Source organism: Pongo pygmaeus, chromosome 15 (assembly GCF_028885625.2).
Source record: "Pongo pygmaeus isolate AG05252 chromosome 15, NHGRI_mPonPyg2-v2.0_pri, whole genome shotgun sequence".
Classification (NCBI taxonomy): Eukaryota; Metazoa; Chordata; class Mammalia; order Primates; family Hominidae; genus Pongo; species Pongo pygmaeus.
This window is the reverse complement of record NC_072388.2, coordinates 106116623-106131718: the sequence shown is the minus strand read 5'-3', so window position 1 is coordinate 106131718 and position 15096 is coordinate 106116623. Positions and strand designations below refer to the sequence as shown.

The following is a 15096-nucleotide window of genomic DNA, read 5'->3' as shown; positions in this document are numbered from 1 at the left end:
ATGTCTCTATCAGCAGTTTGAAAACAGACAAATACATAGGCAAATGACACAGACACGTCTCAAAAGAATACATTCAAGTGCCCAGCAAATATATTGTAAAAATGTTTAGCATCACTAATCATTCAGAGAAATGCAAATAGAAAAATTTTCTGATTTCTGTCACTATAGGTCCCTTTTTCTTATTTTGAACTTCATATACATGAAACAAAATATTATAGATCAGTTTTGTAAGGGGCAACTTTTACTATCTGTGAGGTTCATTCATATGATAGCATCTATCAAGGTTTTGTCCTCATATGTATAAATATGTATGTACTCATATACATATAGATATTTCATATCTGAATCAGTCCATTGCATTAATAAATGACAGATTATTAAATAAATAAATCAGTTCATTAAGTGAATAAGTGACAATATATATACCTATTTTCCTGTTGATGAGATTGAAATTTGTTTCCAAAATAAACATCATAAACAACACTATTATAAATATCTTTGTACAAGGTCTTCTGTTTATAGTCACATATTTTTATTGATAAAATATGTAGAAATATAAGTATGCATTATAACTTCTCAGCTTTATGGAGCTATCGCTGACAAATAAAATTGTATGTATTTAAGGTACACCACTTGATGTACTGATATTCTTGGGGAAATGCTCACAATTATCAAGGTAATTGGCATGCCTATACTCTCAGAGAGTTATCATTTTATGCCTTTAATTTATTGTGTGTGTGTGATAAAACACCTAATATCTACTCTTCCTGCAAAAGATACTTTTATGATACAATATTCATTAGTATAGTCATTTTGTCGTACGAATGCTCTCCAGAACTATTTCAACCTGTGTTTTAGTCCATTCTCACCCTAATGTAAGGAACTGCCTAAGACTGGGAAATTTATGAAGAAAAGCGGTTTAGTTGACTCACAGTTCTGCCGGCTTAACAGGAGGCATTACTGGGAGACGTCAGGAAACTTACAGACATCATGGAAACCGAAGAGGAAGCAAGGACCTTCTTCACATGCTGGCAGGGGAGAGAGAGAGAAAGAGCAAGGGGACATGTGCCACACTTTTAAACCACGAGATCTTGTGAGAATCACAAAGTGGAAGGTCGCCCCCATTATTCAATCACTCCCCGTAAGACCCCTCCTACAACACTTGGGGATTAAAATTTAGCATGAGATTTGGGTGAAAATGCAGAGACAAACCATATTATTCCACTCCTGGTCCATGACGAATCTCATGTCCTTCTCACATTGCAAAATATAATTATCCCCTCTCAACAGTCTCCCAGTCTTAACTCATTTCAGCATTATCACAAAAATCTACTGTCTAAAGTCTCCTCTGATACAAGGTCAGTTTCTTCCCCCAATAAACCTGTAAAATCAAAAACAAGTTAGTTATTTCCAAGATACAATGGGGATGCATGTACTGGGTAAATGCTCCCATTCCAAATGGGAGAAATTGGCCACAGAAAAGGGGTTACAGGCCCCCATGCAAGTCCAAACACCAGCAGGGCAGTCATTAAACATTAAAGCTCAAAAATAATTTTTCTTTTACCCCATGTCTCACATCCAGGACACACTGATGTAAGAGGTGGGTTCCCAAGGCCTTGGGAAGTTCCACCCTTGTGGCTCTGCAGGGTACAGTCCCATGGCTGCTTTCATAGGCTGACATTGAGTTCCTGTGGCTTTTCCAGGTACACCGCACAAGCATTTGGTGGATCTACCATTCTGGGGTCTAGAGGATGGTGGCCGTCTTCTCATAGATCCACTAGCTAGTGCCCCAACAGAGACTTTGTGTGGGTTATCCAGCATCACATTTTCCTTGTACACTGGCCTTGTAGAGGTACTCTCTTATGGCTCAGCCCCTGCATCAGACTTCTGCCTGAATATCCAGGCATTTTCATACATCATCTGAAATCTAGGAGGAGGTTCCCAAACTTCAACTCTTGCGTTATGTGCACCAGCAGTCTCAACACCACGTGGAAGTGAGCAAACCTTAGGGCTTGCACCCTCTGAAGCAATGGTCTGAGCTGTACCTTGGTCCCTTTTAGCTATGGCTGGCATGAGAGAGACAGGGATGTAAGGTGCCATGTCCCGAGGCATCACAGAGCAGTCGGGTCCTGAGCTTGGACCATGAAACCATTTTTCTCTCCTGGGCTTCTGGGCCTGTGATGGGAGGGGTTGCAGCAAAGATCTCTGAAATGTCCTGGAGACATTTGTTTCCCATTGGGCTCCTCATTACTTACGCAAATTTCTGCAACCAGCTTGAATTTCTCCCCAGGAAATTGGCTCTTCTTGTCTACCAGATGGTCAGGCTGCAATTTTTTTTAAACTTTTATGCTCTGCTTCCCTTTTAAATATAAGTTCCAATTTCAGACCATCTTTTTGTGATTACATATGACTTATGTTTTCAGAAACAGCCAGGTCAAATGGTGAATGCGTTGCTGCTTAGAAATTTATTCTGCCCGATACTATAAATCATCTCTCCTTAGTTCAACATTGTGCAGATCTCTAGGGCAGGGGTAAAATGCCACTAGTCTTTTTGCTAAAGCATAGCAAGTGTGACCTTTACTCCAGTTCACAAGAAGATCTTCATCTTCATCTGAGACCAGCTCAGCCTGGACTTTATTGTCCATATCACTATCAGCATTTTGGTCAAAACCATTCAACGAGCCTCTAGGATCTTTCAAACCTTTCCACATCTTCCTGTCTTCTTGTGAGCCCTCCAAGCTTGTCCATTACCCAATTACAGAGTCACTTCCACATTTTCAGGTGTCATAATAGCAGTGTCCTACTCCTGGTGTAAATTCACTGTATTAGTCATTTTTCCACTGCTATAAAGAACTACCTGAGACTGGGTAATTTATGAAGAAAAGAGGTTTAGTTGGCTCACAGTTCTGCAGGCTAAACAGGAAGCATTCCTGGGTGGCATTGAGAAACACAATGATAGCGGAAGGTGAAGGGGAAAGACATGGTGGCAGAGAGAGACAGCAAGTGAGCGGGGAGATGCCACACTTTTAAACCAACAGATCTCTTGAGAACTTTATTAGGAGAACAGCAAAGAGGAAGGCCACCCGGTGATCCAATCACTTTATATTAGGCCCTTTCTTCAACGTGTAGGAATTACAACTTGGCATGAGATTGGAGTGGGAACACAGAGAGAAACTGTATCAACCTGCATAGCTGAAAGTTTTACCCTTTGACCAACATCACCCTATATTTTCCTCCTCCTCCCAGCCCCTGCGAACTACTCTTCTACTCTGCTTTTGAGAGCTGGAATATTTTAGATTCTACATATAAATGAGATGACACAGCATTTGTCTTTCTGTGCCTGGCTTATTTCACTTAGCATAATGTTCTCTATGGTGTTGAAAATGTAAGAATTTCCTTCTTTCAAAGGCTGGATAACATTCCATTTTATGTATGTATATGCCACATTTTATCTGTTCATTCATAGACGGACATTGACTTATTTTCCATATCTAGACTATTATGAATAATCTCACAATGAACATATGTTTGACACACTCACTTTATTTTCTCTAGATGTATACTCAGAAGTGGGTATACTCTATGTTCAATTCATTGAGTAATCTTAATGTTGTTTTTCATAATGGGTGTACTAATTTACATTTTGTTCCAAACCATACCTGTATACATTTATGCCACATATTCAGGTTTTTGTTTAAGTCTTGAATCCATTTTTAGTTGATTTCTGTGTATTTTGTGAGGTAAGGTCCTTTTTTTTCTCTCTTTGAGATGGAGTCTCGCTCTGTCGCCCAGGCTGGAGTGCAGTGGCACGATTTCGGCGGACTGCAACCTCCGCCTTCCGGGTTCAAGCGAGTCTTCTGCCTCAGGCTCCAGAGTAGCTGGGACTACAGGTGTGCATCAGCACACCCGGCTAATTTTTTTATTTTTAGTAGAGACGGCGTTTCACCATATTGGCCAGGCTGGTCTCAAACTCCTGAACTCGTGATCTGCCCGCCTCAGCCTCCCAAAGTGCTGAGATTACAGGTGTGAGCCATTACACCCGACCGACCCATTTATTTCCTTCTTCATGTGAATTCCCAGTTTTCACACCGCTTGTTGAAGAGATTGTCCTTTGTCTATTTTGTGTTGTTGGCAACTTGTCAAAGATCAGTTTATTGGGATGAAATGGGTTGATTACCAGGTTGTCTATAATGTTCCATTGGAGTATATGTCTGTTTAAATGTCAGCATTATACTGTTTTGATTTATACAGATTTGACTTTGAAATTATAGAATATGATATATTCAGTTTTGTTATATTTTCCCCAAAATTATTTTGGCTATTTGAAGGCTTTTGTATTTTTATATAAATTGGAACACTTTAAAATATTTTCATAAAAACATGCCATGGAGATGGTTTATTTATTTTATTGACACATAATAAGCATACCTATTCTATGGGAACATGTAATATATTGATACATTTACAAATGTGTAAAGATCAGATCAGGATTGGTATAACTATCACATTAAACATGTATATTTCCTTTATGCTAGGCACATTGGAATGACTCTCTTCTAGATATTTTAACGTGTACATTAGATTATTTTTAACTATAGTCACCTTACCGATCTATGAGACATTTAGGTTTTATTTCTCCTATATAACTATATATCTGAATTCTGTAATCAACCTCTCTTATCCCCTTCTCTCTTGTATCCACCCAGGCTTCTGGTAACCAACAATCTACTCTCTGTCTTCAGGAAATCCAATTTTTCAATTTTGACATGAAAGTAAGAAGATGCAATATTTGTCTATCTTTGTTTGACTTATTTAACTTAACATAATGGCTTCCAGTTCCATTCATATTGTTGCGAATGACAGGATATCATCTTTTATGGCTGAATAATATTCTATTGCATACATAGATTACATTTTCTCTATCCATTTGTCCACCTACAGACACTGAGGTTGCTTTCATATCTGGGCTATTGTGAATAGAGCTGCAAAGAACATGGAGTGCACATGCCTTTATGAGGTGTTGGTTTTATCTTCTTTAGAACGTACCCAGAAGAGGATTTGCCGAGTCATCAGGTATTTCTATTTTTAATTTATTTTGGAGTCTTCATACTACTTTGTACAATAGTGGAAATACAATAGGAACAACCACTATGAAAGGTATGATCCAAAAACAAATTCAGTTTGATCATGATTCTCATTGGGAGTCTCTAATGAATCTGGCGGAAATGCAGGAAGTTTTCTAACCTTGTTAGCAAAATTATGAGTTTGCATCTTTTTCTTTTTGAGGCTGGTAAATGGCATGATTCAAGATGCATACTGTTAGTAGGTTTCAGAATGATACAGCAAAAATCATAATGAGAAGGCAAGAGAGAGAAAGTGAGAGAGCGAGAGAGAGAGAGAAACAGGCCAACAAAGAGAAAAAATAAATTTCACAAAGGGAGAAAGTGCTGGTTATCAGTGTTGGGTTTTGTTCATAGACACATGTGTACTGAGTGAGGAACCATGAAGTCAAGGGAGGAGCCCAGAACTTGTTCAAGTGAAGCATCAGCGTATTTCTCCAAGGCACCTATTGCCACCCCATCATAAGGGTGATGAATTTTTGAATGCTTATGAAATATGAGTTCCCAGTAAGTAATCATGTTTCCATGAAATTCATTTAAAATGCCAAGGGGGTGTCCAGATCACTTATGCACAAATACACAAAATTTGCTTTTGCATTTATGGCTATCTAGAGAAAAACTGCATTGAGACGTCAGCAGGTTACAGAGATCTGTTTAAGTTTGGCATCCCATGGGAGAGTGCCTCTTAGTGAAGGTTGGTCTATTAATTAAGTAGGTAAAAATTCTCTCTTTGGCAGTAACTTCCAACTGTGTGGAATTTTCAATTCCTTATTGAGTTGTAAAAAAAATCCCAGGGGCTGACTCCATGGAGTTTTACTGCTGTGTTAATAAAAATATTTAATAAGATTCCTTCCAGTGTTTCAAGGAAAGTTTTTCTCTAAAATTTTTTGCAATCTATAAATTGTCCAGAGCAAAATTATAAGAGGCTGTTGTTAAAAAGACATACTGGAATGGCAGCTTTAATCTCTTGGTGATAGGAGTGAGCATAATACATGAATCTCTTTGAGGGTTCTGCCTCATCCAAATACAGTATGGCAAAGGCTAGTATTGGAGGTAAAATCTCTAAATGTATTTTTTCCAGCTACCAAATCACAGGACAATCAGACACATCCTTGAGGCAGAGGACCATAATGCCACAGTGCTAGTAGGAGTACATTTGTCCAAGGGAGTTCAAGGGTTTCTTAAGATTGTGATAATTTTAATGTAAGAATACCATTCTTTTAAATTTATGTTGAAGATTGTGGGAGATTATAACAGTGTCGTTCTTTAGTATCAGCCCTGCCTCACAGAATCATTTTATAATAGTTCCTTTCATGGTTGTGCTTCACTCAGTTCATGCAAAACCTGGCAGGTCACAGGCCAAAAACACAAAATACTGAAGTTTTTAATTAACTAAAAGGGCTATAGCCTTTTGTCAAGGAATTATTTCAAGACACCGAGAACACAGACAGATGATAAATAAAAGACATTCATATCCCCTTAAGGGTGGAAATTGAGGAAAGTTTATCTAAATGTTTCCAAAGGGCCCTGTGGTTTGGTTTCTGTTTAGGTCCCAATGTTGGGATTCTCCGAGGATTTTGTGGCTAGCTCGTCACTCCTCATCAAGAATTAACCTCTGCTGTTTCCTCAAAGGGTCTATTAATCTGATAATCAATTTGTCTATAAATTGTAGAGTTGAAATGCAGCAAATATTCATTTGAAATAATCTGGCACAAATTATCTAAGCAAAGTTGATAATGATGTTTTTTCATTCATTTGTATTAAAGATCAGCAGCTAAGCATTGATATTTTTGATAACACCCGTGGCTCTCTCAGCAGTTTTATCATCTGAGAATATGATCTGCTGTGGCAGTTTTCCTAGCTTAAATGTTATCTCTTTTTGCACTGACTTTCACCTTTATATTTGCCAGGAATCTGGGATAAAGGAAGGCTTCTAAGAACTCCCTACCTTGCCTGTTTTGGGGGGTGTTCCAGAATATGTGAGATGCCCTTTTGTTCACAAAGCATCCCAAAGCCATGCACTGTCCTAAAACATGTTTATTTCCTAGTTTGACAAATTGGAATTTCTAATAAATACAATCAATTCTGCCATCTGGGCTGATTTCACATCAGATAGAGGACTGTGTTCTAAAGGAAAGCTTACCTTAGTAACAGCAATTTTAGTCATTAACCTAGAGTCTTATTATTGAGGTGTGATTCATAACAAATAATGATAGGTTGAGGTTCTCAGTAGCAGTGTCTAAACCTCTTGGGTGTACAGGGTCTTCCCTATTAACATGAAGCATCTATGAGCACAGTCATAGTTTCCAGCCATGCTTCTCCCTATCTCCCTATCACCACAAACTAACTAAGACCTCATCTGGAACTTGGGTTAATTTCCAAATAAGTTATTTTTTAATCTCTATGCCTCTAGATTATTGTGTGAGGCTATTCCAGTAGAAAGTTAAAAATAACATTTGTACTGACTAAGCAACACAGAAAATCACTAATAAAATGCAAAGCCTAGATGTGAGAGGCTCCAGGCCTGGATAATGCAACATTTCATGTATGCAGGCAGTTTCTTCACCAAGTTCTACACTGACACACCCAGCATGTCAGCTTCACGCCCCATTTGACTCCTATTATGTAGAGACATGGCAATGATGTCCTCCACGTTCACACACAGATATGAAAATTGGTGGGAATAGGAGAGGAGACGATTCTGCAGTTCTCTGAAGGACTAGGAAAGCCTAAACAGACCATCTCCCCGGTCTCCATGACTGCACCACATGCCGAGGACTCCATTGATGAAGCTGAGCATTTTATGATATAAATTACTAGGGGCTGACATTGAGGTTCCAATAACTAATTTTTATAACCTAAATTTAATTACCCTCAAATTATTACCACTTTCTTCAGTGAAAAAATGCTTGCCTTGATTGAGTTTTAGGAAGATTCCCAATGTCCACAACTGATCTTCCAAGAGACTGTTGAGAACAGAAACTGAATGAGGGCAGGGAAACCAATCTTTACTGTATTCACCACTAAACTCAAGTGGACTCGGCACTGCCTTTGATCACTGCTGTTTCTCTGCAGAGTTCAGGTTTCTACTTCTCACAATTCCAACACAGACTCTCCCTCTCCAAAATGTTTGCCCTCCACTTGCTGTAAGGTCACACTCTGTTCTTAGCTTTTTCTCTGAATGATTTTAGGAGGGTGGTAATGAGCCATTAAGTGGAAATTTTATATCATCTCAACATGAATCCTATGAGTGGTCATGAATTACTCTCCTGGTTATGGCAATGGCACTTTCTGGCATGTTCATTACAAGTAATATTCGAAGCCATTTCATTTAAATATTTGATGCTTCATTTTTTATTGCTATGACACTTTTTCTTCTATTGAGTCTTCCCACTAGCATGACAGCATGACCTAGTATCCAGGCTCAGTTGTCATCAATAATAACCACATATGTCAAAAGTTATGCATTCTTCTCACAGCAGACATAATTTTCTCTTTTCTGGGGATGAACACATGCTGCTGAGCTACCCTACTCATAAGAACATATTCGCAATTATGATATTTTCATTTACTTGACTAATAAGTTTATCATCCTCTCTTCAAATTCTTTACCCGCCCCCCCCCCCCCCACCTCCCAGAAGGCCTGGACAAACTCTTCCGCATCTGTTCAAACCATAAACTCAGAATCCAAACCACATAATGAGTAACGCTCACCTGGTTCTGAATATTGTGTCCATCTCTTCCCCTCCAGTGTCCCACAGCCCCTCAGCACACCTGTCCACGTTCTATCAAGAAAGTTTAGCTCCTACACAGTAAAGGAAACAACTGAGTGAGGAGAGAACCTGCAGATGATAGACAATATTTGAAAACTATCGGCTGGGCACGGTGGCTCATGCCTGTAGTCCCTGCACTTTGGGAGGCCGAGGCGGGCAGATCACGAGGTCAGGAGATCGAAACCATCCTGGCTAACACGGTGAAACGTCATTTCTACTAAAAATACAAAAAAAATTAGCCTGGAGTTACCACTCCCGGTGGGCACCTGAAGTCCCAGCTACTCAGGAGGCTGAGGCAGGAGAATGGCGTGAACCCGGGAGGCGGAGTTTGCAGTGAGCCGAGATGGCACCACTACACTCCAGCCTGGGGGAAAGAGCGAGACTCTGTCTCAAAAAAATAAAAAAGAAAAGAAAACGATTTATATGACAAGGGATTACTATCAAGCATATAAAATAAACTCAACTGAAAATAATAATGTGATTAATAATAGGTAAATAACATGAATACACATCTCTTAAAAAAAGAAATGAAAAAGGGTAGAGAGATAGAAAGATAGATAGATAGATATGTTAGTATATATACATATATATATTGCTAGAAATCACTAATATTCAGGAAAATGCAAATTCACAATGAGATGTCTTCTCATCCTACATCTTTGCTAGAAAGTCTGTTATTAGAAAGGCAAATAATAATAATAATAATAATAATCATGATAATAATAATAATAACAGAAGCTAGCCACATGCATCAAAAGGGAAACCCTTATAGAGAATTGGTGGAAATGTAAATTAGTACTACCATCATGGGAAAAAATAGGACTATCATATAATTCAGCAATCCAACTGCTGAGTATATATCTATTTAAATAATTGAAAGAAAAAAACTAATATTGAAGAGATACCTGTACACCCATGTTTATTGCAGTTCTATTCACAATACCTAACATATGAAATCAACATATGTGTCTACCAACAGATGAATGGATAAATAAAATGTGGTGTATTTACACAATGGAATATTATTCAGCATTAAACTGAAATTCTGCCATTTGAAGCAACATGCATGGAACTGGACACCATTATGTTGAGTGAAACAAGCCAGACACAGACAAATAAATACCGCATTTTCTCAATGTAATGTAATGTGTAAGTTTAAGAAAATTGATCTCCTAGAAGTAGATTGTAGAGTAGTGGTTATGAGATGCTGGGAATGGGAGGAGACTGAGAGATAAGAAGAGGTTTGTTAACAAATGCACAATTACAGGTAGACAGGAGGGATATGCTGTAGTGTTCTACAGTGCAGTAGTGTGACTACAGCTAAAAATATATCATACATTTTATGTTTACAAGTAGCCAGAAGAGAGAATTTTGTGTGCTACCAACACAAAGAAATGTTAGTATCTAAGCTGATGAATTTGCTTATTGTTCTGATTTGGTCATACCACATGGCACACATGTATAGACATATCACGCTCTATCCCATGAATATAAACAGTTATTATGTGCCAAATCTAAAAAAATCTTTTAATTAATTAAAAAGGATTTTATTTGCATACATTACAAATGATTCAACACAGAGCCAGGAATAAATACCATTTTTATTGGAAATAGTGAGTTTCCTAAGAAAGTAGTTACATTCATTTGAACAAAACCGTGTATTGGATCATGGTAAAAATAGACAAACTTATGCATAGAATAATATATTTTTAATTTTAAACTTCTATTTAATACTATAAATGCAAATAAATTTAAAACAACTAAGTAAAAGTATAAAATTGAGGAAATGTGCACGTGGTGTGTGATGTGAGAGCTTTTTATTGTGCACCACTCTATCCATGGTGGATGTGTGGTGTGTGTGTCTGTGTCTGTTTGTGTTTCCTCTGCTTCGAGTTCTCTGTGATTCTGGAATCTGTAGTTCAGTGTCTCTCACAAAACTGGGAACATTCTAAGCCATATTTTTTTTTCAAATACTGTCTCTGTATCTACAATTTCACCTTTCAGATTTAGAATTACATAAACTACAATATTTGATATTAATGTTTACTTTCTTCACTCTCCATTTGGAATATTTGCAATTTGCTTTGTGAAATTTCTAATAACATTTTAAGTGCATGGTTTCATTTAAAAGCTAAGCCAGCTCTACTGAGGGGTGTGGCCAAAGCTTGCTCAATGTTTATACTGCATTGCTTTTGATTTCTTATGCATTTCCATTTGATTCTTTCTTAGTATTTTCATCTCTCATTTCCCTATCTAGTCCTGCATTATGCCCACAGTCTCTTTAAGAGATTTTTATATGTGAATTACAGTTACTTTACATATCTTATTTAATTAGATAGTTATAATATCCGTATCATTTACAAATCTCATTCTGATCATTTGTTTATTGTGACTTTGGTGTTTCTCATTGGTATATTTAGTAATTGTTGTTGATAACCAGACATGTTGGGTTGCACAGTTGATACTGGTTTATTATTTCATTTTATGTATTTTCTGCTGTATTTGAGCACACTTTATCTTTGCCAGGCCTTTATTGTGGACATGTCTGTGAATCTTCTCAGAGGTACATTTGACATTTACTTTTGCAGTGGACTTCAGAGTTGAAGTCTGTTCTTCTGTGTCCACCAGAGACTTCAGATCTTCCAGTGATACCTTGTTTTTCTTTCCTGCTTGGCATTGTCTCTTCACCTTGTTTCCTCCTCCAGAGAATCTCTTTCAGTTCCTTCAGGAGAGTTAAAACGTTGCCTTTAGCTGAAAATTGTGAAATTGGTGGAAGGCAATAGAATAAAGGGAGATTTTCTGACCTTTCCTGGGTCCATATTTCTAAGAAGGCATTGGGACCCTGAGTCTGGGTGTGACCTTTCAAGTGTTTCTGAACTTCCTCCAGATGAAATGTTCATCTGTGTGTTCTTGTCCTTTTCCCTGGGATGGAGTCCTCTTGTTTTCCCCAGTTGTTTCCTCCCACAGCTCCAATGTTCTATTTTGGTGTTATCACCTTACAGATTTGCTGACCTCACCTTCAGACCAAGGCTCTGATTAAAGAAGAAAGAGAGGGGAGATACTTCTCAATGAAACTTAGGTGAAGACCTCTCTTCCCATCTCAGTTCCTGAAAGATTGCCCCAGTGCCCCTAAGATAACTGGTTTTTGTAGCTTGCCCCTGCAGAGTAATTTCTTAGTTCTGCAATGGGGATAAAGGTGGTGGGTCTAAATGCATTTCAGAGTGTGGGCTATTTTCTCTCACAGACAGACACACTGGGAAGGAAAGATTTTTGTGAATGTCCCCATTTTGTGGAAAAGGAATTAAAAAGGATATAAAAGCTCTTCAGTACGTGGTCCCTGAGAAATTCACACTGCAACATGTTTGCCACACTTGACTTCAAGCAATCCAGTACATATGTGTGTTTTTCTCTTGTAATAGCCTACATTATACACGCCAGACTCTGCCTCAGTTCAGCTCACACCCTGGCCTTATTACTCTCTACAAGAACTTGCCTCTCCTTAGATTTCATATTTGGTGTTTATCTTAAAACTTCAAGTATTTAAAGTATTTTTTTAAAATTTGCAAAATCAATCTTCTCTGTTTATCTGTTATGATTGATGTTCTTGTTATAAAAAAAAATTAGTAAAGTGTATTCCCCATCTATGTACATTTCAAAGCTGAGTTGCAGATTTTTTTTTGGTAAGACTGAGAGTAATAAAATAATGCAAATATTGTTAAGCTGCTTAATAGAAAAACAAATTGTGGTGAATTTGTTCACTGGAATACTAACCATCATTTATAGTAAATAAATGCCTGATACACAGAACGACAAGGTATAATATCTAAGTATTTATGTTGAGTAAAATTAGCCAAACAAATAAGAATGTGTACTATGTTATTTCATTTTTATAAATTCTGATAAATAAAAATGCATCTAAAGTAGTATAATGAAGATCAGTAGTTGCCGGGGGAAATGGTAGAAGAAGGGAAGGGGAGAGGAGGAGGAATACAGCGGAACAAGAGGAAATGTTGAGAAGAATTCACTTATTCACTTTCTTGATAATGATGACAGTTACATCATGTTTGTTAATTGTACATTTCAAATATGTGAAGTTTATTAGCTTTCAATTAAGCCTCATAAAATGTATTACAAGCAAACAAATGGAAACTTAGACAAGAAAGGAGTAATAGAAAGATACAAACATATGTTAAATGTCAGAAGTGCCTGAAAATTAATGTGCCTGGACCCTAGTTCTCTGCATATTTTCAGCTGAGTGTTGGAGTGTGGCAAAATCACGCATGCTCTTGTTTCAGAAAGTGGGTTCTGAAAACCACACTAGGAACATCCATCTTTATCCTGGGGATGGTTCAGGGGGAAGTCAGAGCCAGTGACGATGAGCAAAGGGCCAGATACCAGCGTTCACTCATCCCATACACCAGCTCCTAGAGGCATACACAGCCTCCACCATGTGTGGGTCAATTCACATATCTGTAAATGGAGAAAACATTGACTCCTACAGAACATGACATACACAAATATTCAAAAATGTAATAGGGTGTTCAGGACAAAGTGTTTATCACAGCACAATTTCATAATAAGACAGTACGTTTTCCAAATACCATCATTGTCAGCAAACTTCTGAAGGGCACCGTCGTCTTATCTGGGTACAGCCTACTCCTCAAGCGCCCCACCCTAGAGCTTGTTATATAGTAGGAGACATACAAACAGGGCCCTCCCTCTGCTGATGAAAACCAACCCAAGCCTGACCCTGCAGCTCTGAGAGACGAGCCTTAGCCCTGGGACTCCCAGGCCTTTCCACTTGGTGATCAGCACTGAACACAGAGGACTCACCATGGAATTGGGGCTGAGCTGGGTTTTCCTTGTTGCCATTTTAGAAGGTGATTCATGGAAAACTAGAGAGATTGAGTGTGTGTGGATACAAGCAAGAGAAACAGTGGATATATGTGGCAGTTTGTGACCAGGATGTCTCTTTACTTGCAGGTGTCCAGTGTGAGGTGCAGCTGGTGGAGTCTGGGGGAGGCTTGGTACAGCCTGGGGGTTCCCTGAGACTCTCCTGTGCAGCCTCTGGATTCACATTCAGTAGCTATGGCATGAACTGGGTCCGCCAGGCTCCAGGGAAGGGGCTGGAGTGGGTTTCATACATTAGTGGTGACAGTAGTTACATAAACTACGCAGACTCTGTGAAGGGCCGATTCACCATCTCCAGAGACAACGCCAAGAACTCATTGTATCTGCGAATGAACAGCCTGAGAGCCGAGGACACGGCTGTTTATTACTGTGTGAAAGACACAGTGAGGGGAAGTCAGTGTGAGCCCAGACACAAACATCCTGCGGGGGTCCCCAAGACCACCAGGGGGCGCCCGGGACGCTGTGCACGGGGCTGTCTCCAGGGCAGGAGCAGGCGCTGCTAAGGGCTGGCTTCCTGTCATGGTCTGGGGATGCCTCATTGTCAAATTTCCCCAGGGAACTTCTCCAGATCTACAATTCGGTACTAACATTTCATGTCTCTAAATGCAAAACTCTTTTGTTCTTTTTGTATTTTTGTTTTTGTAACAGGATGACACACCCTCACCTCCACAGAAGCCACAGTGTCACTTTGGGGGCAGATAATCCTTCTGTGGTCAGCAGGATGAAAGTGCTGAGGAACCTCAGTGGAACCTGGGAAGTCTTTTCCAATTAGACTCAGGGCAGAGACCTCCACGGGAATCTCTGATTAGAACAGGCTTTGAGTTCTGATGGGAGCTAAGAGAGAGGCTCACCCAGGGTCAGGGTCCTTAAAACCTGATGGTTTTCACAGCTGTCCCACCTCGTCTTGAAAAACTGTGCATATCTGACTCAGACTGATTCAGTTGACCTTATTTCTGCTACTATATTTTCCTTCTCTGCAGACTTGATTCTCACAGTTCCCTTTCTTCTTCTCTTTCCTGAAAACAAGAGGATATGTTTTCTGTAGTCAAAATCCCAGGGATCAGGTCTGCAGGACCTGGGTAGGCTGAGGGGACTTTCTCACTCACCATAGCCTGGTGACACTCCTGCTGTATTTTGTGTGTGGAGGTGTTTGGAAAATGAAGTGAACATTAGTCATGAAGGGAATAATACTAGTTTTCTCCAAAGGGATGTTGATGTAGAGCTGATCTTATGCTTCTCACACTGTCACAGAGTTTATGCTCTCACCTGTGACTTTAGGAGAGCTGAGGATG

The 15096-nt window shown here is 39.0% G+C and overlaps 1 gene segment (V, D, J or C); it reads left to right on the top strand.

The window, feature by feature from the left end:
- Positions 1–13703: 13703 nt before the first annotated feature.
- LOC129012435 (immunoglobulin heavy variable 3-21-like) lies at positions 13704–14307 on the top strand. The segment is given in 2 exon segments: positions 13704–13773; positions 13877–14307. Coding segments are annotated over 2 exon segments (477 nt in total).
- Positions 14308–15096: the final 789 nt, after the last annotated feature.